Raw genomic sequence first — 26,760 nt, forward strand, 5'->3', positions numbered from 1 at the left:
ATAAGACAATTTGGCATCAGCTCTAAAGGTCTTTGCTCACCAAATTCTTATTTTTTGTCTGAAATTTGTCGCACGTTTTCACGGAACGACTCCGAAACTTTCACCCGTTTTGGGAACAGGTTTCACAGAATTTAGTTTCCTTCTTTTTAATGTTGGTCTCGTAGCGAACTGGACACCGACGTCCTGAAAGCCATCGCCTTGTTCCTGACGGCTTCTCAGGATCGGATGAACCCAGCGTTAATTTTTTATTTAGAACAAATAGAGAAATAAAACACATCGGACTCAGTGTTCAAGGTTTCTGTGCGTGAGGATTTTTATTGGCTGGCGGATTAAAAGACAAAACGTACGGGCTTGGTGTACAAAGATCTTAAAGCTGGATCATCATCAAAACAAAGATGGACGACATGACAGCTCCCTCAAAGTGAAGCCAGATCCTCATGATCGCCCCCTGCTGGCTGCAGTATAGGTCATACACCCCACCTCCTCCACGTTAACAAATGGGACATGGACAACACAAAAAAAAAAGTCAAGTCGGCTGCGGGGAGCCGTCACGTCGTCCGTCTTTATTTACAGTCGGAGATTCAAACTCATCACAACCAAGGATGAAATAAAAGTTGCTTTAAAGCCAATTTTTCCAAAACTGCCTTGTTTGTCTCTTAGATTTAAAAACATTCGGGTGAAGTTTTAGTTTTTAATACTTCCAATAATACAGGTCACCTTCATATTAGCACTAAAACAGGAGAGTGGACGCTGGAACAGACTTTGCTTCCAGTCCTCTCGTCAGATATGGAGTCGGCGTCAGCGGCCGAGGCGGCTCGCCCACAGTACGGATGATTATTACAGAGCCGAGGAGCAAAAACGCAAAATAAATAAAACAAACAAAGCAACTGAGACCCAAGTCCTCACATCGTTGTCCGTCAGCCGTCTTGTTTTCTGAATTGTCAAATGTCCCTGGCAACTTGTGGATTTAAAACTTTCTAACTGTAAATCATCAGAAGTTGCCGAATGGCGGAATATCTCTCCACGTCCTCGTCTCGTCCGTTTCCTGGTTATATTGTATAGAACTTTAAGCGGCCTTCTGGATTGGCTAATAGGTGCTTTCTGCAACGACACATAAATTCACTGGAGATAGAGATTTGCTGTTTTGGTTTGTAACTGTCAACTGAAATGTTGCTCAGGCGTCCGTCGCGGGGATCAGGAGAGAAAATGTTGGACGACTTTTCCTTTTTTTTTTCGGACGAACCTCCGCACGTCTCAGTTCAGCTTCGTCTCTGCTGCTTGGATCAGTGTTGATCCTGCGAAGGCACAAAGTTCAAACCTGTTAATACCGACTGGTTTTTAATAATATCATGATGTTAAACGTGGTAAAAGGACAAAACAACAAACTAATACCAACATCTCGAGTGCTGCCTGACTCGTGATGATGAATCCCGTTGGCTGAATTGGCGCCATGTGCCTGAAAGAAACAAAATATTAGATCATTACAGGATTTAAAGGATCTGCTTTATTCACAGAAAGTCAGATGAGAGGATATTTAACTACAGTAGCTTCCTTTGAATCAAAACACTTCTATCGTACCACATTCTTTTACCCAATTCTAGTTTTGTTTTTCTCTGCTAAAAGTTTCCCTGCAGCTTTACCGGGCTTTTGTCCGGATGCCTGCGCATGGCCTGCACCAGCTGGTCCACCTGCTGGTTGTGGTCCATGGCGTTCCTCAGGGCGTCCTCGGTGCCGAGCAGCCGCTGGCGCAGACGGTTCACCTCCGAGTCCAGAACCGAGGGGTCCAGCATGGAGTAGCGCCGGTGGTCGGGTGAAGCTCGTTCCCGACTCTGGAGAAAAGGTCACAATTCAAAAATCTGCCGTTAAATCATTTATTCACACTAAGATATACATGTGAGTAACATCTGGGAAATATATGATTTTACATTATTCATATATTCACTGAACTCTGTATGAACACAGACCTGAATATTAATTTAATTAGTCATATATTCAGTTAATGCTGCTTGTTTACATTGTGTTGCTCCTTCATCTTAACACTAATGTTGATATCACCCATTTCCACCAATTAGAAACCTGCATAATTAAACTGAGGCATTATTGTGTAGCAATTATTATATGTACTCACCAATAAACCACAGATAATTATCCACATATTATATAATATCCATTCCTTGTTCTATTAGTGTATAACTTTTGTTACTACACATTGTTAACATCTTGAATCTGGTTTATTGATTGGAACATGGATATAAATATATTTTATGTGAACAATTTAATGCCTTTGATAAGTTTTTATAAAGTAAAAGCAACATGTTTGTCATGTGAACGTAAACATATTCTGTACGATGAACATTTCATGTTTTCTGTAGCTCTCAATCACTCCCTGGTGATGTCACAGGGTTATCTCAGCTATAGCATTTTTCATTTGTAGTGAAATTAATTGCATTTTTAATTTATTGCTGTGGAGTTTGAATGATGTGGTTGTTTGCCTCGGGGGGGAAGGAGTCTAAAAACAGACGCTTTAATGGGAAAATGTAGGATCCTGCAACTTAACCCTTAAAAGGGACGAAAGGTCTGTGCACGTTCACCTCCGGCATCAACTCCAGTCAAACATATTCCAGATTTATAGAAAGAACAGAATAACTGGAGCATCGTAGAAAAGATGCTAAGCCTGAATTTTTACTTTAAAAACTAGAATCTATTAATATATCTATTCATTTCCTAGTAGAACGACCAATAAGCTCATTAGCAGACACATTATGACCAGAACCTGTCTCTGAGGGTCAGTTTAAACCTGTTTTGCTTGTTAAACTCGACTTTCTGAGGAATAAGTGACAATGAAACAGCTTGAAAGTGGATTAATAAGGAATAAATGTCTCTATAATCTGTGATGATGAACTGTCGGGGTTGATAAACCTCAAATAAAGAGTTAGATTAGCGATGCAGCAGTTCTCTGTTCTAATCTTTACCAGCAGGAGGAGTTTTTCTCGCAGCGTCCCGATGTCGTCCTGGAGTTTCTGCTCCTTCACCTTCCACTCGGCCTTGTGCAGATCTCGGTTCAGGTCCTTCTCCATGTCCCGCGAGTGGCGGTGCGACTCCAGGAGCAGCACCCTCAGCTCATTCAGGCTCCTGGTGGGAGAACGAGAGCAGAGAACAAACCTTGAGTGTTTGCTGAGAAAAAGAAACACAAAGCCATTTTCTGTGGGTGTCTCTGACTCGCTGCAGAGAAGCAGTGAAACTCTGCTATTTTATGAGGAACACATGAGCTGAGACCTTGCACAAAGGTCATTATTATTCAAAAGCTCTGCAGCCCATTATAAGAATAACATGTCGGCCTGTCTGGCCAGAGGGGAGCGTGGAGGCGGCTTCGCTCTCTGTACATGTGAGGGTGGACGGACGCCTCCTTCCTAGAGTCAAGCTGTGCAGTTTCACATCAACTACATATACACAGGGCAGATTTTTGACCTGCAGCAAGTTACACATATATATACACACACATATATATATATATATATACACACATATATACATTTGTCTTCATGCTGAACATATATTCAAGCTGCTCTAATGGATGTTTTTATATGAATAATGCATCAAATGGGTTTGCATTAAAAAGAAAGGGAAGCAGGATGTGTCACTTTAACGCATCAATCACGTTAATGAGGAGATCATGTGTCAGCGTCATGCTTATAGCTTGCAGCTCTGCTGCCCCCACGTGGTCAGAAAAAAAATCAATCAATAAAATTGATTATTGAAGCAATGACAAGAGATTTTATTTTAACCTCTTCCTCACTTTTTTTCCGACACTGCCTCAAACATGAAATTACATTTTGGGATGTTTTTCTTTCTGTGACGTGTCATATTCGACGGTGACTTCCTGGTTATCGTCTTTCACGAATTATCTAACAGAATTTATGAGATAAAAAACGTGTAACCATGTTCAACGTATTCTTTACTGAGGCGATGCGCTCGCTCCTTTTCCTGGACTCATGTCACGGACTGAAATAACATCAGTGGCATTACGAAAAAACCAAATGATCATTTCATCCAATAACAATAACTCAGAGCGAGTCGGCCACTGAATCTTTCAATGGATGGAATATACTTTTATAGCGTGCATCGTAATCGCTGCAGTTATGATGCACAGAGATGTTCTGCTGCAGCCAGCGGCACTTACTTTTAGTGCCTCGCAGCTTTTACTAACATCATCACCATCAATAATGCAGGAGCGGTGTAATGTAAGTTGGCCAATAATGTAATACAATTAGGCCAATCTGAGTTAATACGGCACTGTGGAGAAATGCTTTGTCTGAACGTGAGCATGTTCGGACTTAAACAAGGAAGCTGCAGCTCTACGAGGATGCTGTGACTTTTCTGTTTGCACTCGGCTGCTTAAACAAACTTATCAGAGTTTTATTGCATATATCCTGGAAGTGTTTGAGCAACAAACATGAAGCTGTGACGTTGAAACGTGAGCCAGAGACAACGAATTCAGTCAGTGACAAACAGGTCTTCATCGTTTTCCCTCAAGAGGACGAGACCCAGAGAGTCAGACCTCTAGTTTCACATCAGTGTGGTGGTAACGTCGAAAAAAAACAAGCGTTATATGTGCAAAGCTGACAAATATCCTCATCTTCTGATGGAAATCTGAGGAGAAACATTCAGTTCATCCTCGCCACCGCCATCCATCGCTCCATATTCCATATTCCAGGGTTGAGGAGGACTGGATACTCATCATACTCATCCTACTCGTCAAACTCATCATAAAGCTGCACCGATCAATATCTTTATACCGACCATGTCACGAATCCACAGATCATCATCATCACCAGACCCTACAGCTCCTCTCAGAGTCGTTTAGCTGATTTATTTCTGTTTCCTCTCCTGACCCAGTGAAAGCCCTCGTCACATGTTACCTCACCAGAGCCAAAGGACAGATACTGAGCAACGAGCTGGTGAGCAGAGTGGAAACTTAGCTCATAAAAATACCTATAATTCCCTGAGCAGCTAAAATAAGAGCGAACGTGGGATGAACGTCCAAAACATGACTCTGAACGAATTTCAAAAAAGCTAAATAACTGTGTAAAAAGGCAAATACCATCTTTAACATTTGCCATAACATTTCAAATTGTTGATAATATGTTAACGTTGAGTTTCGCTTCCAACAAGTGGAAGTGTCTTGTCATCATATTATTATTATTCACAGAGACTGTGTGAATGTTCCTAGATACTGTGTCCATGTCGTCTCTCCTGAGGTTTAATAATCTTCACTGAGCTCAACACACTTTATACTCTTGAATATAATCGATAATGTAATATTATATTTATTTTGAATATTCCCAAAGCGACTCATGATATGACAATACCTAGATTTTAATCTATCATATCATTAAGGCCTAAATGTATACTCAACAGCATATTAATGATATTCTTCTGACATGTCTTTAATATACTATCACGAGGAATGCTAAGTACTTACTATTAATACTTACTTTAATTACTTTTTACTGTGTTTTTACTGTAAAGCCTGTAAACAGAATGAAAACGTGTCCTGACGGCTCCTCAGTGCCTCGTTTTTAAATATAACTGAAGCTCATGTTCCTGCTGATGTTCAAGCTCCTTGAGAAGCTGACCCCCCAACATCGACTTTAACGAGATGAAACATTAGGGAATTAAACAGCATGATTCAAACAATATTGTCCAGGTTGACAACATGTGCAATAAAAATCCAAAGAGCGCCCGCGGGTTCCCAGAATGTGTCCATTACCAAATTGATAATATGATGGATTATTGTTCATCACGTCGTGCACGGACTTCCATGATCCGAAAGGCGCCGCGGCAGATTGTAAAGTCGACGTGACCTTGTGACCTCACCTCTCTTTCTTCAGCAGGTCCTGGCTGATGCTGACCAGCTGCCCAGAGGCATCATGGGACTTCTTGGTGATGGACTCCAGCTCGGCCTCCACGCGGATCTTCTCCCTCGCCAGGGCGTCGAGCTTCTTCTCCCCCGTCCGAACTTTTCCCTCCAGCGCTGGAGGCGAGAGGGAAATAACACAACGGTGGATTTTTACGCATTTTTAAGGACATTTTTTAAGGGTTTGTGTTAATATATTTATTTCCGAAGGTTCTTGAACGTTGCAGATGAAGTCGACTGTTTGTAAAACTTAAATTATCTGAACACTGAAACTTCACTTTATGAAAAACAAATGAAGTTAACTCAAACAACTCTTCTTCACTCGTATCACACGTCGTACGTCTTGTTCGCCCTCCGCTCTTCAAAGTCGGTTTGACGATCTGAGCTCGTTTTGAGTCCCTTTGATGTGGAGGATCTTTTACTTTGCCGACGACAGCCGGCTGACAGGTTTTCTCTGTGACACTAAAAGAACGCAGAAGGCGAAGATGAAGACGAACGTCTGTGCGGGGAACTCGGCGGGACACGGCGGAGAGTAAAGTGACGCCTGCAGTCACCACACGTACGGGCGCTACGCACAGGTACAAAGAGAGGAACACTAATACCCACTAATGAACGTGTCTGTTTAAAATTCAAACTGCCTGATGGGTAGGAAAAGCTTCAACCGAATATCACGCTTCACCTCAACACTGTAAGAAAAACACGGTTTAAAAATAAACCAAAAACACTGTGAGAAAAGACAGAATCCCTCTGAAGAGATTCACATCTCAACGTAAAACATGCACGAGAACATCCGACGTCACAGTTTGGAAAAGGTCACAGACGCTCGTGGACACGTTCTGGAAAAAGGACATTTACCTCCCATCTGCGACTTGAGGCCTTCGACCTGGGAAGTGAGAGTAGTGACTTCTTTTTCCCTTTTAGACAACTTCTCCATTGTTTCTGAGGAAAAAGGAGAAAACAAGACTGTGAAGGAGACTGATGATGTTTTCCAGTGTTTCCTTCCTCTTGAGGGTTATACAGGTTTATTGTGAATATAAAATTGGAATATGAATACTTTCCAAAATGTCACATTATTCCTTTAAATTATAGAATTCAGAAAAATGCATTTCACTGCAACGCTCACATGTATAAATACACATTATGATCAGCAGCTTGTAAACATAAAAGGACTGTGATACCTTCGATATTCTGCTTCAGCTTCATCTTCTCATCTGAGATTTCATTATCTTCTATCACCTGAAAAAGGAAGATGAGGAGAGTTGAACCGGAATTCAAACAAAGACTTTATTCCAAACTATGCAGGTTGGATTTCTGGCTTCGGCGACTCACGTTAGCGTCACGGGGGGTGTAGCGGTCGGCCTGGATGGCCTGGAGCTGGTTCGCCGTCACCCTCAGGTTCTCCTCCAGCTTCTGGATCTCCACCTGGCTCTCGGCCTGAGCTTTCTGCAGAGCCTGATAATCCGTCATCTTCTTCTCCGACAGCTCCAGTCTCCCTCTCAGCTCCTCCGTGCTCCTGCCCTGCTCCTTCTGAAGCGTCTCCATCTCCGCCAGCCTCTGCTCCGCTTTCACGAGCTTGTCGGTCGCCTCCTCCACCGCCTGCTTCCCGCTTTTAGCCTCCGCCTCCGCCCTCCACGTGTGGCTGCCCTCCGCCAGCTGCTCCTTGGCCTCCTGCAGACGAGTGCAGAGGTCCTCGCGTTCCTTGGTCAGGATCGCAGCTTCGATCTTGTGCTTGGCCTTGAGATTCTCCGTCTCCAGCTGGTGCTCCATCTTCAGGCTCTCCAGGACGGCTCGCAGCTCCTGGGCGTCCTGCTCTTGACCTTCGGGACCGTCGTGGCTGCTGCTCAGCGAGGCCTTCAGCTCGTCCACAGATCGATGGTGGTCGCTCACTAGAGAGTCAAATTTGGTCTGCGGAGGGAAATGAGGAGGATTATGTCGCTGAACTGGATGAATATAAGGAAAACACAATAATTCTGATTAAACATTTTGTTTACAATCTATTATTGTTTACGTTTCCTTGGTCAAAGTAAAAAAAATGTCTGGACTTTTCTTTACTGGAAGCCAAGTTTTGTTGGACACTTTGAATCCCTCATTTCAATATTTCAACATTTTTTATGTGCAATCCAATTTTCAGTCTATTTATCCTGTTTACACGACACATATATTATATAGTGTTTATATTTTCTTATGTTAAATTGTATTTTTTACTTGTTTATTAGGTTTTTACTGATGCTTCTATTTTCCTAAAAAGTGATATATGGCAAAACCTCCGCGATGTGGAACTAATATCTGATGTTATTGTGTCTTATCTAATCGTATATTATCTGATCTTATGTGATCATATTGTATCTTATGGTCTATTTTGTTATTGTATGAGATCTTATGTTAATGCATCTCATTGATTTTGTGTAATTTGGTGCTGATCCAAATATAAATCTGGACCCAGTGAGTTTAAATCAGTTTCCTAAATGGGCCGTTGGGCCTCGGTGAACGTCTGAGCTCTAACTGAGTTCTGCATTTCAAACATCTTGGCAGGTCAGCGAACACACGTCCATGACTCATTCACAGAAAGAAGCCTCCTGCTGTTGTTTGTATTTGACGGAGGTAAACGCAGCAGAATACCTTCCAGGTGTCCATCATGTCCACGTTCTCCTTGTTGGCCAGTTGGACTTTCTGCTTCAGCTCACTAATCTCCTGGATGTGTTTCTGCACCACCGTCTTCAGGGAGTCCACCTCCTGCTGGCTGGCTGCTAACTCCGTCTGATACTTCTCCTTCAGCTCGCTGCTCTCCTTGTGGTGCTCGCGGCCGGCCGACAGCAGCTGCTGGCGCAGGAGGGCGGTCTCAGGCTGGGCGTCGGAGCCGGCGGTGGCGTCGCCGTCGCCGGGCTGCTGCGAGCTGGAGTCGCACCCCCCTCCCAGTTGGGCCTGGAGGTTCTTGATGTCCGCTCTCCTGAGGGTGAGCTCCTCCTCCAGCTGCATGATGCGACTCTGCTCCTCCACGGTGGTTTGCTGATGACAAAGAGAGGAACATCCGTCACTGCACAGCGGGAGAACCTGCAACAGAACGGCGTCATTCCAAAGAAAAAGGTGACAGCAGAAAATCAGGTTTAAAGAAAAAAAAGGAAAATCAAACAGGAAACAATCTGAAGGTCGTCGCAAGGACTGAAGACAATCCAGTGCATTCAGTGGAGGAAACAACACAAACATAAGTGGACAGCGACACTTTGACTCTGGCTTCCTGTTGAACTCCTTAGATACGAGACAACATAAAGACTAACACATGAGAAGATATATCTTAAATTGTTATATTTGAAATAAACTAAATATTAAATACTTAAACAGGACACATAATTGAATTTGAGTTTCATCTAAAGACTGTCGCTATGATTCATTTTGTTGTACTTCTATAACAACAGAATCAATCATGTGAACTTTCAAATCCAGTCTCGCTAATCTAGCAGGTAACAGACTTATTTAAAGTCACTGTATCGTTTTCATCCGAACTGACGAATCCGAGGAGCCAAAGGATCAACGTGTCTCTGTCCAAATATTTGAGCGGCTCAGTGTTTGTGCACAGACGTGGAAGATGAGAGGAGAGCACAGCCATTCTCTGATCATCTAGAAGCAGCCAAGCAAATATAATAAAGCTCACAGCAAACCTCCGCATGGTGACACTGCACACACACACACAGACACACACACACGCACACCGACAGACACACACAGACACACACATCTGCAAACATCCTGCACACACTCAAATCCAATCAAAATAATAAAAGAAGAGATTAAGGAGGAGGACCTGCTGCACGGTGCACAGATGTTACTTCCAACCATCTGGGAAAACAATCCAGCAGACCTCCGAGTTGCTGCTCGATGCGTATCAGAGACGCAGAACCGAACAGCATTCAGATTACAGCACAGCACACAGGAGTGAGAGAGTCGGAGAGGATCTATGCGAGGTTAATGTCCGTGACAGCAGAAGTCGATTCGAAGTCGAGAATTGAGAATAGCTCGGCGGGCGGATCAAAGCCAGAACAAGATCAAATCTGTTTTTCACCTTGGTTCTCTTACCCAACCTCAAGGCTGCTGCAGCGTGAGAGCCTCGTCCCTGTTGGCAGAAGCAGACCTTACTCAAAGTGCTTTGTTATCGCTCATGATGGCTGCAAAATTGAAAAGCGCGGGCTCGTTGGGCTTTGATTTAGTGAAACCAGTGTCTGTTATTGAGGAGGCATTTTGCTCTGAAGTGCAGGATTGCGTATCGTTAGAGGACGTCCTTCGCCCCCCCCCGCACTCCTCCGCTGATTGTAAACGTGCATTACCGTGATCGTTTGCCTGGAAAAAACGTTCATCTGAAACCCCTGTGATGAATCCCAGCGACAATTTAGAGACAATTTAGATAAGTGCTGAGAAATTATCGGGGAGCTGAGGGACGTTCATCGCCCTGTAAAAAACCAGAGTGTGTTATTTCAAACTGTTATGAGTCCTGGCATCTGAGCAGTGCAGCTGGCAACGGATCCAAAATGGCAACTTTTTCTTTTTACGAAAACAAAAAGACAATCAACCACCAGCTACGGCAACAGAAGACGTGAGAAGCTGAAGCAGCCGATGTTGTCGCTGCGGGGGGGGTCGAGGGTGACGATGCAACACAGGGGTCATGAGGTGGGAGCGACACAACCAGGGGGGGAGGAGCAGATTAGGTCGGAGTGCATGAATGATTTGCATGTTTCTAACCTCGTGGAAGGTAAAATAATCATCTATCAGTGTCATGTTGAGGATCTGCAGCCATTAAGTACATTATAAATAATATAACAACTTATATTTAACAGGATGTGGTATAGAAAAGTTTCTTATTTCAACAAATCCAATGAAAAGACAATAAACTGATCCGATCATGGTATCGTCTGTGCCGCCTGAAGCCGTAAAGCATCATCGTTTCTTACTTCTTTATTTAGTTTACTTATTTTTATTAAACATATTTCTCTGATAGGACAAAGCTCCGCAGGTGAAAATAGTCCTGAAAACAAATTCACCGTTTCTTTCTCTAATTGAGCAAAATCTGCTCCACACAGCAGAGCCCAGCTGTCTTGAATTATTCAGACTTTATTTCTTTATTTTTATAAAAGAAACTGAGCAGAGTTTACTGGTCACAGGAGCCATTTTTTAAAGATTCATGTTTTCAGAAGGAGCCACGAGCAGCACAGAGCAGCTGAGGGAATCTGTGAGTACGGACTGATGAGTTTATTCTTCTGTTTTCATACGATTTGTTGAGTTAAAACTGTAAAACCTGAATATTAAAGATATTTAAAATGTTTAACCTTTTGAAAAAAACAGCCTATATAATGTCACAGATACATAAAAATGAATTTATCTTATTTCTGTATCTGTAGCATCAGAACAGACGTTGATCCAGATTTTATATATATATATATTTATATTTTAACTTTTGCAGAACCCGACAGATATGGATTTTTGGTGCACAGATGTTGATACACACATATAAATAATTTAACAATGATTCCTAAGATGTTTATATTCAATATATAAAAATAACCAAAATACGTAGAACTTGAATAAAGAAAATAAACTTAATTTAACGTAAAAAATGCAATTCTTCCAGTTACCATATTGCTCTATACACACATTGTTTGAATGTTTTATTCTGTATAGTTATGTTCAGATCTGTCGGGCTCCAAACGTGGATGTTTAAATGATTCTATATGTGTCTCTAGTTCACTTTAACAGGTGGAGTTTGACTTTGACCTGTGTTAAAGTTATAGATGTGAGTTATTCTTCCATCAACAAAGAAGCAAACGGGAGCAGAACCACACAGAACAGCAGCTGCAGGCAGACACATGGGCCGGTGCTCTTTTTACCCTCCTCCTCTCTAAGTCTTTGTGAAGCGCCTCTGCTCTCGACTTTTCGAGATACAGACTCTGCTCAAGCCGACGAATATGGGCATGTTCCATTTTCGTCTGTGTCTACAGAGAGAGACAGAGAGAGAGAGAGAGAGAGAGAGAGAGAGAGAGAGAGAGAGACAGACTCAAAGGGAAAGAGGACCCGTGGAGATCGGAGGGGCAATGGTGGAGAGATCACAACAACCGTCAACAGAGGATGAAGCGTCGTGGACGGCGGCGCTGAGCGAGAACCCAGCTGATCACATGATGGGAAGATGTGAGGAAGAGGAGGGATTTCCCTCAGAACCCACTGAGAGAGTTTGATTTCAGACCCTCGACTCACTTGGAGAGAAGATGCGTTTTAAAGTTATCGTGGTGAAAAACAACGTAACTCCAGCAACCAACTGCTCTAAAGATGTGTTTAACATTCATTTACGTTTTCTTTCCCTGAAATATTAATTACCTACGACAACAAGGTTTTGTTTTCACACTTGTTCGGAAAGATTACGCAAAAAACTACCGGACAGATTCCCCATGAAACTCGATGGAAGGATTTGGTTTGGGTCAGCGAAGAACCTGTTTGATTTTGGTGCGGATCCGGACAACGGGGCAGATCCAGGATTATTTTATCATATCATATTTTATTTTATATGATAGTTATGCTTGGGACGGTGCCACAGACAGCGAAGAGATGTTAGAAAGCACCGAGACACTTCATTACCTCCATCAAGGACCTTATGTTCGTTCACTTGCTTGTTTGTCAGCAAGATTTTGCAAAAACTACCGGACAGATTTCCACAAAACTTGGTGGAAGGATGAGACGTGAGCCAAGAAATAACTCATTAAATATTTGGTGTGGATCCTTATCTAAATTTGTTAGATATGTTTTTTTTCCCACTGATTTCCGAGGGAACAATCAATGGAGAAGACATGCAGATTGGCACTAAGTTAATTGGAGATTCTAAACTGACCATGGGTGTGAGTGTGTGGGTGTGAATCGTTGTCCAGGGGCCACTCGACGTGAGCACCCCCACTGCGACCCTCACAGGATAAGCAGCCTGATGGATGGATGTGCAAAAAATCCAGAGGTAGCACATTTTTAAACGTGGTACAATTGGGGGGGTTAGGATTTGTTCCAGCCGCTGCACGGTAACAAGCTGAGGAAAACGTGGATCCAGTGGAGAAGAAACAGTTTGTGAGTTTCTTCACTGGTTCTTAGAACTAAGTCCAAACGACACATGATGGATTTGGTGCAGAATTTAAAGGCTTTGCTGGAGACCTGAGCTCCACTGGTTGTTTTTCTTTTCACGGGATTCACAAACCATTGGGAATATATCGCTGTGCAAAACCTCCGTGCAGTTGGAACATTGTGCTGGAATTTTACAGCAGGCGACTGCATGTGTAGTTTCTTTGAGATAATCTGTCTCCTCCCGTCGTGCTCTCGTTTTCAGGCTGAGAGATTTCCCCTCACTGCAGAATGTGGAATCACAAGCGCGTGTTTGTCGGTGCATACGTCTGGCGGCTAAGTGCAGTGGCCGACCAGATGCGTATTAAGAAGTGACCAAATTAGATTTACCTTCCATCCAGCTTCTTTCTCCGGGGACGTTCGGCAGCGAGGACAGACGCTCTACTTTATCTAATGGATTCCAGACTTTCCTGCCCGGCTTAAAAATTGGATGCGAGTTCACCGAAGTCAGCAATTTATTTGTGGGTTTTCTTAAAGCCTCACAGTTTGTTTGAATTCGGTCCCAAAAACATGCGGAGACCGAAAGGCTGCTCTCCTTTCATGATGTTTCTGTCCCGCTGCTGTGGCGAGCGCCGAGGCCGTCAATCAACTGCTCGGAGGGGTTCGAGTCCACATCATCTTCCCAAACACATCCTCATCTGTTCTGCATGTTTAAACACACGGGACATTGGTCTTTTTTGTCTCCGTCTCCAGGGTTTGAATTATACCGACGATGCCGTCTGTGTTATTACAGCATTAAAAATGGAAACTACTGAGAAAACGCTGTGAATTAGTGAGATTAATATACACATGTTCGATTATTGATGGATTATAGATTGAAATCCTGCTGGTTATTACCTCCAGGTCTCCTTTGGTGATGGACTCCTCCTCGACTCTGAACTGCAGGTCCTCAACTTTCCTGTGAATTAAAGACGTTTCAGATGAGGATCAGTTCTGTTCTGTTGACTAATCCTTCATTTGTGACTTCACCTGCTCTGACTGTTCAGATTGTAAATGGATTTTTTCCAAACTTTACTGTCTTGTGATCACATGTTTTGTCCCAGTAACAATGAAAAGTAATGATCCTGATGACAGGACTCGCACACTGCAGGATATTATTAGGATCATCACTCCAGAGGCGGCGACGCACCAGCTCACGTCACCTCCCCGACGTGATGTCATGAGGAAGAAGGTGCAAACAAAAACACGATGGAAACCGGAGTCCTGTGACAACAAATCGGTAAAATAATGATTTGCAGTAGAAACGAGTCTGGATGAGAAATAGATGCAGTGAACACAGCCTGTCTCTTGAGGTGAGGTCTTAGAGGGTCATGGAGGACACGTACAGGTCCTCGTGTTCCTGCCACATATCGACCAGCTGTTCCTCCAACTCAGATTTCAAATCCTAAATATCAAACATGTTTGATAATTATCGGGCGATTGGGGATTGTTAATAACAGATTCTCTGGGGGTCAAATCGGGGGTTACATTCCTGTAGTCTGAGAGGAAAACTAAAGGCACATTTTCCAAAAAGTGATTTTTACCTTTTCTCTTCTTCAAGCTGATTGGACAGTTCCAGCTTATCTTTCTGCGTGCTGGCCAATAAGGCTTTGACCTGCTGGGCGGTGCTCTCATTGTCTGTTACATACTGTGGACAGGAGAAGATCAAACATCTTAAACCTAACAACAAGAGTTTACTCCAGTGTTCTGTGACTGTATGAATCCCTGGACGAGTGTCCCACCTGCACGTGTTGCGTCTTGAGGACGGTCAGCTCCTTCTCCACCTCACAGATGTGGCTCGTGGCCTTGGCCACCTCGCCTCGCTCCAGGTCCCTCTCGGCCAGCAGCTGCTCGATGTGCTGCTGCTTCTCCTTCAGAGCCTCCTGCAGCGCCGTGGTGCCGGAGATCTTCCGGGCGTAGCGGGACGACGTCTCCGTCAACTTAGTGAGGAAAGAGCGGAAAGACGTCAGGAAACGCAGGAGAAGAGAGGAGGAATATTTAAAAGTTATAAGAAGGAGAGGAAAATATGGGGAAGGAAGGAATGCAGAGACATTGAGGTACATAGGGACAAGGAATAAAAGTGAGTAGGACACAAATGAGTCATAATTTCTTATTTCACGATCATGGGAAAACATTCTGTGATCTCCACATGAGAGGATTTACTTCTGAAGGTCTAAATCAGACTCATGATTTCTGATGATTAAAATAATTGTTCTGTGAATCTGACTCAACAAAGTTTTGCTTTAATTTGATCACAGATTCATTATTTCATGATCATCAAAAGACAAAATCAGTAGACCTCATTTCACTGCTCACACACACATAACAAATAATAATAATCACAATATATCAAACTAATGCATTAGCTCCTACATGCATTAATAATGATATTATACTTGTATATCCATTTATGGACGTATGGGCGATGTATGCAAGTGCTGTCGAAATATAATAATAATGAGAATAATAATAATAACTGTCATTCATTTACCAAATTTAATACATAAAATGCAGCTCAAAGTGCTTCACAAAATAAAAAAATTAAATACTTGGGAAGCAGAGCATCACATATGATATTACAGCTGCAATATTTTCTTTGGCCACTAGAGTTCGCTCTTTTAAAAGGATTCCTGCCTGATGCATGAGATTCATTAAGTTTGAATCATAATTTTTTTTGTGAACGCAGATTTTCTGGTTCATACATGATTTCAGATTTTGATAGAAACAGCAGAAATACATGAAGATCACTGAAGTGATTCTTGATTTTGTGTTTAGCTCCAATAAGAACTGGTTTTATTGATATTTCAGAATCTTTAAGTTACAGAACCTGACCAGTTGTCTGTATTGTTTTAAACGTGTGATGTGAAGAGATCCTTTTGTAAACCATCATTTCTGTGCCTGACAGTTAGTAACGCTGGCTTCTCTCCTGATGAAGGCTCCAGGTCGTTATGACGTTAACTTCCAGAGGATCAGCCGCTGCCAACAATCAAGCAAAGTGAAGGGGAGTGTCCTCGGGTCCAAGACCTGGCTCGCAAACTACAAGCTCCAATCGATGTGAGACGTCTTGATCGCTTCAGTTTGTTGCTGAGCATCAGTTAAGGACATTAATCTCGTGATTTCTCCTTCGGCTGCAGATTTCAGACGGTGAATCAGAGACGGAGGCAGAACGGCAGCTCTGCAACCTGCTGCAGATCCAGAAGCTCAGAGAGAAGAACAAGGAACCTGTTCATCATTCACCTCTGTTCAGATTTAAAGAGCTAAGTTTTCACCTAATGACATTTAAAACTTTTAAATATTTGTCTCTAATCAGGTGCAGCCAGAGTTAATAACTAATAGAACCTCCAAGATACATCTTTAGTATTAAAAGGCACGTAAACTGGATGGGTTTTACTTTTTTCTTTTACTTTTTAACTATGAAAAGTCAAAGAAATTCAAATGTATTGTACCTTAAAATTTTGTTGACAACAATACAAAAAGATATCTTCTAGCTAGAACTGCGTTTCTAGGTTTCATGTCCAATATTTGCAGTTTAAACCTGCTTTCGTTTAATTCCTTGAAATTCTGTTGTATTAACTCCACCGCGGAGGTTGTGTTTTCATTTTGTTTGTCGAATTCTACAGAATGCATTTCGGCGAAACTCAGGAGTAGGATGTGTTGGGTCAGTGAGAAGCCCAAAGAAATTTCGTAGTGGATCTGGATCAGGAGGCGAATCCAGGAATTTTGTTTTACTTTCAGTTTCCCACACAATTCCTTCAACCTATGGCGCACGCACACTGACATCACTCTGAACAGATTCTGAATGACAGGTACGAGTGTGAGGTCTGTGTCACTTGCACGTTCAACTGCAGCTGAAGCAGGAGATCTGACTGTCTTCATGGACGGTAACAACTTTGTGACTTTGAGCGTGCATCTGGCAAATGGAGCGGCAAGTTAGAAAACTGTTGTGTTATTATTAGCAGTGTAGAAAAAACTACTATTACTAGAGTATTAAAGGGAAACAAGGTGAGATCGAGCTTTAGCCTTGAAGGAGGTTTCAGGAAATCTAGTTTACTTCCTCACTCACCTTCCTTCAGACGAACGCTTATTCGCTTTTAGGCAAAGAATCAGATGAGAACATCAAAATCACTGTCATGTCTGTTCGGTAACTTTGAACCAGCTGCCATGAATCTTTACAACAGCCTGGTTTTGACCGAAGTCTATAAAAACTTCTGGCTACCAGCGACTGGAATGTGTGAATATGAGATTTGTGGTTTTCCAGGAGCTCGTGTGCAGGATCGTTTCTTTGCCTGGTGCAGTGACCTCCGCTGGTGACCTCGCGGTGAGGACAGGACAGACACAGACGGGACAGGGGTGTCCACCTCCTCATCAAACTCTGCACAAAAGCATCAACAACACGTTATTCGGAGCAGCCGTCTTACCAGTCCGGCGCGGCTCGGCCGTCCGCCCACGGAGGAGGCCACCGAGCTGACTGAGCTGATGGAGGAGCTGCTGGGGCTGTGGACCAGAGACGAAACGCCCATGGCCATACGCTTGCTCTTCTTGGCCTTGGCCGGGCTGGTGGAGGGGAAGCCGATGCGGATCACCTTGTGGATCGGAGCAAAGAGGCCGAACTTTTGAAGACACTGGAAGTATCTGAAAGAGAGGAAAGAGAGGAAGAGGGTTAGAGAGGAAGACCTGAACATTTTCTTAAATCGAGGGTCCCTTTGTCTTTAAATTTGGGTATTAAAAAAGTAGTTATACTATTTATAAAAGTATATCAGGTGTAAATGTACTGCAGAGCTTTTAAATAAAACATAAAATCATCTACAAAACTGTAAATACAGTCAGCGTCAGCTTTACAGACATAAAAACATATTCACACATAACTACTGTAGTGTTACATTATTTAAGTAGATGCCATGAATTAGCTTCTCTGGGTTTTTCGAATCCTATTTGTGAATTTTACTCTCAGGTTAGAAACTAGACTCAATCTTTGGTATATACTATAAAACAAAGGGTGCATCTGGATTTGGATTTCTACATGAAAAGACTTGGACAACTTTTATATTTCCATTCTTGGCTGTAAATTTCCAGCCGCGCTGCAAAATGTCTGTGAGCCGACAATATTTCACCCGTTTTTAAACAGTTTTCCACGTCTGCTGGGAGAGGGAATGTTGTCAGACGCTGAAAAATGTGTGTGAATCCTGGAGGTTTGAATTATCGCGGATCATAAATAACGATAAATGTGATAAACATCATGAAGAAACAAGCAGGACCAGTGGTGCAGACCTGCTGTGACCTGGAGGGTCGGTCGGTGGGATTTCATGGACGAACACATGAAAAGACGAAGGAGTGTTAATGTCCTTTTAGGGGCAAAAGCAAAGGAATTTGGGGAGTTTGAACCTGTGGTGTGTGTGTGTGTGTGTGTGTGTGTGTGTGTGTGTGTGTGTGTGTGTGTGTGTACCTTGTACCAGCTACTGCCCCATCATTCTTCCCCAGGGGCTCGTCCAGCTCCACCCCGCACCACTCCCCCTTGGCGAAGTCAGTCTCTCCCATGTAGCGTATGACCCCCATCTTTGATCCTCCGACCTGCCGACAGAGAGAAACACTCGACTGTCAAGATTAAAAAAAACAAACAAAAAGAAAACAGAAACATTTAAATCCATCACATTAAGCTGCTCATGAGGAATAATCACCACTGATTCTTAAATCATGTTTTTAGCTGCTTGAGGAGCATTCTCACATTAGACGTGGTAAAAAAACGTAACTTTGAAAATAGTTTGTTTTATGAAACCACATTTCCCATGATCCTCTTTGCTTCAGTAACCAGGACGATGCTGCAAATTGTCCAGATAATCACATGTCTCTGCTGTGTGATGACGTCATCGCTCTTAACTTGTTGCACACGTAATAATATTGACGTATATGTATAGATCATTTCATTTTCAGTGACATGTGTTCATATAGATTGTTAAGGTGAAGTTTGTGTGTTGAGGGTCTGGATGCGCCCGAGGGTAGAGACTCGTCTTGAGTCTTGGTCATGTGACCAACAGTGCGTTGTTGTGAAGTGGCCCTCATGATGTTTCACGCCATGAGCCTCACCCCCCCCCGCTCGTTTAAAGCTAAAGGGTAAAGTATCTTTATAGAGTTACTCAAAAAATGTGAATCATCCGCGCTCGCTCATAAAAGTCAAGGTGCAACATCTGCACTTGACACGTTTTCCCAGTCAGACTCAGTCAGTCGGTTTCCTGTTAGGAAGTCTAAAACACACACACACACACACAGACACACACACACTCACACACACACACACACACACTCACACACTCACACACTCACACACACACACACACACACACACAGGCAGCCACTTGGGTCAACGAGCATGCAAAGCTGACTAATGCATCTGCTGAATGTCTTCCACACATGGTGACCACATGCATCAGACGGAGATTCAAACATCTCAGTGTTTCCTGAAAACCGTCCGAGAGGAACCTCCACCGTCACAGAAATGAAACACTGACACAGCCACGCAAGATACTGTACTGATTCACTTTGATTCATTAAGTTTACTCATTCTTTTTTAAATCTTCCAGCTAGTTACTTTAATTCCCCTGCAGCTCTACCAGTAATAGATTACATTTACAGGGTCTCTCTAAACACATTAGTGTGATCCCACTCCCAGGCAGATGTGGACTGAATGTACAGAATGTACAGAAGGAGCAACAGATGTTTTCCCACAACATCTCCTCACAGATTAGAATTTGATACCGATCGTTTATTTAATCTGTAAAGAACCATTTAAAAATAAAAAGTCCACTTCCAGCTGCTATTTGTAAATACATAGAGGCCAGAGAGGAAAGTGCAGGAGACAGTGTTGAGTCACTGGGCAGTAACCTGCGACGGTTTGCTGTCAGCACGACTGTGTCATGTCTCAGCGACTCAGTGTCAGAATACCAGCAGTGCTGAGGCAGTCGGGTCAACACCAGCATCCATCTTGGCTCCTGTTGTTTCCAATCCAATCTAAAAGCTGCAATAAAATGATTCTGCAGGAGATAAATCCCGGAGCAGGATCCTCCGGGTTTCAGAGACACTGCGGTGGATATAAACTGCTCATGATGTAAGACTGGTTGATGTCAAATCAATGTAGATTATATCTCTGGTTCTATTGATTGAGAGAGTTGATGCATTACCACACAGCATGACGTCATGACGACATCATTCCTGGCTTCACTTTGGTGGAGCTGTCACGTCGTCCATCTTTATATACGGTCAACGGTGGAATGAGGTAATAGATTCACACGACTGTGTTCTGCTTAACGGGAACATTTCACTGACTCACGGCCATTTCAGTGGCTTTTCCAAATATCCAAATAAACACCGGACGCATCACATGCAACCCCACTGAAGGAAAAATGCTCAATTTAACCTCCAACAAACTGTGCAGACGGCCTCAGGTCCACAGCTTGTGGAGAGGAGGCGTCAGAGAAGACTTCAAAAGAGGCTGTGGCCAATGAAATAATCATGTATTTAGCCTCTGAGGCTGTTTTGGGAAATGTTTCTGTTCTCTTTTAAAAAGTTTTCAAATTTCTCTTTAAGACCTCGGCTCAGGATCAGTCCTCTGCCACATCAGGCCCCACAAGGTCGTAAGTCTCCATCAAACACAGCATCAGTCCCTCTACGTGCTCCTGACATATTACATTCATAATAATATAAGGTCACTGTGACCTATTCCCTAAAAACAGACTTGAAATGTTATGTTCAAGAGGCCAAAACCATTTTGTGAGGCCTTCACCAGTGACCCTCTACCATCAAAATCCAATCAGTTAATCCAAGAGTCCAATTACACGTTTGTACCCAGTCTGACAGGATTCCCTGACGTTGTTCTTGAGATATCGTGTTCACAAGAGTGGGACGGACGGATGGACGGACCAATGAAGCAACGAGAGACAACCCACAAACATAACGTCTACACAAGATGAATGAAGATAAGGAGTCCTACTTTCACTTAATTCAACACCGAGCACAGTGTGTACGAGGAGTTATTCTCTTTGTGCTCGTCTCACTCCTGTTTGGGGCCGAGTTGTGTCTCCAGCCGTGCAGGACGGAGGACGGCAGCACGTCCAAGCCACCGCAGCGAGATGGATTACATGGGAGAGGCTTTGGAAATAGATGGATTCAGTGATCAATGTGTCAGCAGTGGTCTCCCCTCTCTTAAGTGCTGAAAGTAATCCGGAGTGATTTACAATATTGACCAGCAGGAAGGCTCCTCCAGCCCCCATTTCCTACTGCACAGGATCTGATGTAACTGTCCCCTGGGCCCGGCAGTTAATGGAGAGCAATGTGACCCGGGGCCAATAACTCCACGCTGTGAACATGGTATATACACACTCACGGGAAAATAAGCAATAACACAGTGGATAAAAATGTTATTTCTCCAGACGTCTCCGTGGGATTCAAACCTGCATCAATTCATCTCTGCTGGAACCTGCATGAAATTGTAATTAGACATGCGATGGGAGTCTGAAATATGATCTGTCTGGAATTACAAAAGAAAGACTCAATAAATTGACTAATGTGACTTTAAGTGGCCAGAAAGTATATTAAAAACACATATAGGTATAAAATGTGATTTCAATGTTTTTTTTAGTTTACTCCTGTTTATACCTTTGTATTATATCTATGTAATTCCAGAAATCTCTGTCTCTGTCTGTTTGTGACTCTCTTATATTGAAAATAATGAATTTTATACGCTTCGCACTTGGCATGTTTACTGTTCAGGGCCCAAGGAAGTGCAGTGTTGAATTTGGTGCGTTTTGGAAAGAGCGATATATTCACTATTAATAAACTTTGAATTTTGAATTTTTCCAGTTCATGCTGCTTCTACTGAGGCAAGGTTCCCTTTGTATAAACAGGTGAACAGCTTCTCTTCAGTGTCTGAGGTGTCAAGGTCACCATAATGTGACAAAAGTGGGACTATTTTATTTGTTCCTGTTAAGTCGACATGTCAACAGTGCAGCTCCATAACAAACACAATCTTCTAATTACCCGTTCATACACTTCTTTGATGTTGCCCTGACTTTTCCTGTCAGAAAATAAAAATCTCAAAATCCACCGTCACTCACCAGAACTCGATCTCCAACCCGAAGGTCCTTGTCTCCGCCTTTCTTCACGGAGCCGCTGTCGGACATGTTGGACCCCGACTCGTTGCCCGTTCTCACGGTGCTGTTGAGCAGGCCCTCTCTGAGTGTCACTACCACCCGCTGGCCAGCGGGGGCTCCACCGCCGCCCTGCTGAGTCTGGTTCTGGGCAGACTGTGAGTCAGTGGAGTGGCTGTCGCTCCCCTCTCCGACCGGCTGTCGTGTGAGCTTGGAGGGTCGCGTGAAGATGCCCTGGAGGGCCTGGCACTCAAAGTAGCGCACGCCACCCACTGAACCATCGTTTTTGCCAACTAGGTCATTGAGTATTACGCCTGCCCACTGTCCTGGGGCGAACTGGGTCTCCCCGAGGTAGGCGATAACTCCTAGTTTGACACCGTTGACCCAGACCTGCTCGCCCATCGTGTAGTCCCCCAACACATCGTCGCCCTCCTCAGAGATTCTCGTCGGCGTGGTCGGCTTCAGTGGAGTGTCTGAAGAAGAAGAAGAGAAACATGACGTGTTATTTGATTCAGGGAGAAATACATGTTCAAAACCAATAGGAAAAACCCATGTGCAGGGAAATTCAAGCAGTTTTTCCTCTTATCATCAGTTTCTCTCAGATAAAAACCTTCCTCTCTGGAGCGTGAGGTTGGAAACACTGCGCACATTGTGAGAAGATCCTCATTCACAGTCCGGCAGAATCGCCCTCGCACCGCTCATCCTGTTCGACCGTGTTAAAGAACCCTGCTCGTGAGGCAGCATCCAACACAACAGTGCAGTTTGTGCAAGATTAGGCATCGTTACTCTAATTCCTCCAGAAAAGTGGGTCAGAGAGATGGTATCTGTGCCGTGCCGGTGATTAACCCCACCGCGCCGCCCTGTGATATCCCCCGTTTGACACATAGATGAGCTGGAGCTCTGTGTTTTTCCACAGCAGCCTGTAAACTGAGCAGGGCACCATTAGCACGCGGTCTGCTGCACCGCACACTGTTAAAGTCGGCTGCGTTTATCTGTGTGTGTGTCTGCGCAGGCATGGTTGGTGCCAGGGCTGACTCCCCGACACCCTGGGAGCGGGCCTGAGGCTTTGTGGAGCCCAGTGCTCCGGCTTTATGCCCCAATCGCTCCCATATGCTGTTGATGTGAATCACATTCTGCAGAAATGTAAATGGGTACAAGTTCAAAAGGGGTTTTAACTCGCTGACAGAGTGCCTGTGGTATTTCTACAGGAATGTGGTTCCTCATGTGGAAAGCACTGCAGGTCAAACAAGTCCAATCTCACACAAGAAGATATTGACTCAGGTTCCCTCATCGATCGGCCGTGTGTCAGAATGGACGTCCGACATGTAGCATCGGTATCGGGATGAGGTCACTGTGTGTTTGACCCCCCCCGGCCGTTTGTGCAGCTGGATCCGGTTCCAGCACCAGAGGCGGTTTGAAGACGCGTCTGAGGAACGTTCACGCTCACGAGGTCACGAGCTGATAATCATGATTCTACTTAACGGCCATTTTCACTTCATGAGCGACAAGAGAAAAGACTTGATGCAGAATAACATCTCTGAATGTCACAGGCTTAGACTGTGAATAAAGATGGACGACGTGACAGCTCCTAAAAGTTGGCACAGGTCAAAATTTGATTCCAAACCAGTCATTACGTTTCCTCCCCATGTTCGAATGAATGTTTGAATTTAAAATAAAAAAGCGACAGCCATATCTGATGTTTTAAAAAAAAAAAGAGTGAAACGTCATGACCGCTGACACTGACTTGTGATTGGTCGAGCTCACACTCCAAGATGGCAGCCCCCGTACCAGGGATGTCTGGGTTTCATCTTTGGTACAGTAGGAGGAAGGGGAGAGGAGGTTTTGAGGCGGATACCAATATTTCTATTTGAGTGTTTAAAACAGTTCACTCTCTTGAGTTTAAGGGTTAAACCGAAGCCTCACGTGAAGCGGAGCAGCGTTTAAAGCCCAGAGCGAACCCATGATCTGTGTTGCCGGGGCAACAGGAGAGCGAGGGTAAAAGGATCCTGGGCAGAAGGAAGACTGGAAACACAGGCCTTACTTTCACTATTGTGTTTGTCCTGCACCTCCCACCACCATCTGAATCCCACTATTCATCAGCTCGGCACAATGAAACCTCCACAGCTTCCTCCTCCTCCTCCTCCTCCTCCTCCTCCCCCCCCAATTATCCCCTCATCTCTCCCTACTTTGGTTACACTTACACACACACACACACACACTTGCTGTGGCCTCTTTAACTCTGTTTATTCGTGATTATTTTCCACAATGACGATCATATAAGTTGTTGTCTTTGTTGTTTTAAATGGAGTTTATTGGTCAGTGGAGGTTGATCTGGTGTCTTCAGGTCGCAGCAGCTGCGTTAAAGGTCTGAGCAGCACGGAGGGGAACAGATGGAGGGGGACTGAGCTTCCATGTTCCTGACTTCTTTCAATTCGTTGCTTTCAAACGCTCTTGTGCCTTTAGGTAAATCTAAGTGTGTCCGTAAGGGAAACCAACGCAACATAAAGTGTATTAATCCTTCATATGCAGAACATACAGCAATTTGAGCAAGTAATCCACGATTTAATGCTGTGAAATGAATTTCACTCTGTGTATAAAGGACAGAAAAGTGGAGAAAGACTGTGGATTCGTAGTGGTTCCACTGAAGGAGCCAAACAGAATAGATTTGTGTTGATATTCAATTTACTGGGTCGCTGTGTTATGATTGTCATACTTTATTAATTCATTGGAAGAGTCAGAGCAGTGTCTTTTCCCACAGAGTTACCCATGAGTCGTAAATGAATTTCCCCTAAATCAGATAACTAACAACATGTGGATGGGAGTTTATCTGCAGATGATCAACTTTTTAAAGTTGTACAGACAAAAGGTCAAAGCTGAACGAAAATATGATCCGAAAAAAACCACAACATAATATGGAAAATACACACACAGCACTTTTTCTACCGCACATCATTCACACAGTGCTGAATGAATCTGAGGATTCAGTGTCGTGCCCAAGGGCACGTTCTGCCTCCTGAGCCACCGCCGCTAAAATAACAGAGAAACAGTCTGAAGCTTCAATAGATCAGAAAGTAGTTCATCATCATATGATCAGTAACCACATGAGGAAAATGACGTCGTGCAGAGTTCAAAAATGCATTTAGAGGATGCAGGTATTTCTGTATCCTATAGGACTTTAGACACGGCCTGAGGCTGATATCGACAGGAAACAGTGGCCCTGTGGTACAGTGGTTAGCAATATCGCTTCACTGCAAGATGGTTCAAGTCCCACTGTCTTTCTCGTGTTCTCTCCATGTTCGTGTGGCTTTATCCCGCAGTCCAGAGACATGTAGCTTATGTGGACTGGAGACTGTAAATTGTCCATAACAGTGAATGTGAGAGTGGATGGTTGTTTCTCTGTATGATGGCCCTGTGATATGAGACCTGTCCAATCGCCCAATGTCAGCCCCCCCGACACCCTCAAAAGGAGAAGCCATATAGATGATGGATGGATGGCAGGAATGACATCATCATGACGTCACTATGAAGCCAGAAAATGACGTCATATTGTAAAGTAATTCAAATACGATAAGAGACAGGAATTACATCTAATTTAGTTTTAACAATAATAATATAATGATATGGTATCAACTGCTTATAGTGATCACGTTTGTTCTGAGCCATAGTTATCACTCTAAGCGGTTGATTCCTCTAAAGGAAGTAGCTTGTGGATGATGGTCCCGGGGCTTTGGCCCCTTCTCGCGTTCCTCTCGGCAAAAACCAACAAACAAGTGTGTTGAGGTTCGGAGCAGGAGGCCGAGTCAGTGTGAAGATGATCCGAGGCAGGAAAATAATCCCTCTGTGAACTCACTGCGGATTCAGCACTGTCAGACGTTCTCTCAGTGTTTCATGTCAAACTTAACAAGAAGAGGCCATGAATTAATCGTTATCATCACAGTACAAAGCCTCTTCATAATTAAAACACAGTAGATCTTCCCATCAGTTTAATAAATGATAAAACTGTGTGATGATTCTTTATGAAATCATGAAGGCAACTTCACAGGATCGGGAGCTGGGAGCAGTGAATACATCCGTGGTGCCTGTTGATAAACAGGAAGTGAGCAAACTAATGAGTTCACGAATGGTCCAAACAAAAAACACCACAGGCGAGAGTTTAGATGAGCGCCGGTCACGTGGCGACAGCAACAGCTGACGAGAGCGAGGCTGCAGGCTGCGACACGGAGGGATTAACGTTTTGAGCTGGTTAATGGACGAGTTCAGGATGTTACGGCCGCCGCACGCAGGGAGAAACAAAAACGACCTTCAGGACCTTCAGGCCTCATAAACTCAGGACAGATGAGAGAAAGCAATTTGGGTTAATTCTCTTTCACAACGGTTCTTAAAGGATTTAACAAAGCACGGAAAGAATATTTGTACTATGATGAGACGGCTCACGGATTTACAGACATCATCTGAAAACACATTCTTTAGAGTTTCTTCTTCCTTTTTCTTGTTTAATATTATTTAATTCAACATTCACAGCAAGTAGGAGGTTCACATCCAATCAGTATAAACTGCAGTAGTTTGAATACTACACAGCTTAGTCTG

At 43.6% G+C, this 26,760-nt stretch overlaps 1 protein-coding gene across 6 annotated transcripts in view; it reads right to left on the reverse strand.

The window, feature by feature from the left end:
• Positions 1–288: 288 nt before the first annotated feature.
• The window catches only part of clip2 (CAP-GLY domain containing linker protein 2), a 31,572-nt gene continuing 5,100 nt past the window's right edge, over positions 289–26,760 (reverse strand). The window contains exons 1-17 of one of the 6 annotated variants that reach the window (XM_035179396.2): positions 22,784–23,035; positions 22,141–22,646; positions 18,480–18,604; positions 17,455–17,668; positions 14,779–14,976; positions 14,581–14,684; positions 13,895–13,955; positions 11,791–11,895; positions 8,537–8,968; positions 7,247–7,822; positions 7,096–7,153; positions 6,773–6,856; positions 5,878–6,034; positions 2,973–3,132; positions 1,641–1,829; positions 1,393–1,456; positions 289–1,295 (exon numbers count right to left, since the gene is read on the reverse strand). In XM_035179396.2, coding sequence (XP_035035287.2) covers positions 1,255–1,295; positions 1,393–1,456; positions 1,641–1,829; positions 2,973–3,132; positions 5,878–6,034; positions 6,773–6,856; positions 7,096–7,153; positions 7,247–7,822; positions 8,537–8,968; positions 11,791–11,895; positions 13,895–13,955; positions 14,581–14,684; positions 14,779–14,976; positions 17,455–17,668; positions 18,480–18,604; positions 22,141–22,646; positions 22,784–22,823 — 3,114 coding nt within the window. In that variant the 5' untranslated portion in view covers positions 22,824–23,035 and the 3' untranslated portion in view covers positions 289–1,254. Of the gene's footprint in view, positions 1,296–1,392; positions 1,457–1,640; positions 1,830–2,972; positions 3,133–5,877; positions 6,035–6,772; positions 6,857–7,095; positions 7,154–7,246; positions 7,823–8,536; positions 8,969–9,974; positions 10,026–11,790; positions 11,896–13,894; positions 13,956–14,580; positions 14,685–14,778; positions 14,977–17,454; positions 17,669–18,479; positions 18,605–22,140; positions 22,647–22,783; positions 23,036–26,760 lie in introns of those variants that run through there. The other 5 variants (XM_035179393.2, XM_035179395.2, XM_035179397.2 and 2 more) reach the window with 5 other exon arrangements.

The sequence above is a fragment of the Hippoglossus stenolepis genome, chromosome 15 (genome assembly GCF_022539355.2).
Source record: "Hippoglossus stenolepis isolate QCI-W04-F060 chromosome 15, HSTE1.2, whole genome shotgun sequence".
NCBI classification, from domain to species: Eukaryota; Metazoa; Chordata; class Actinopteri; order Pleuronectiformes; family Pleuronectidae; genus Hippoglossus; species Hippoglossus stenolepis.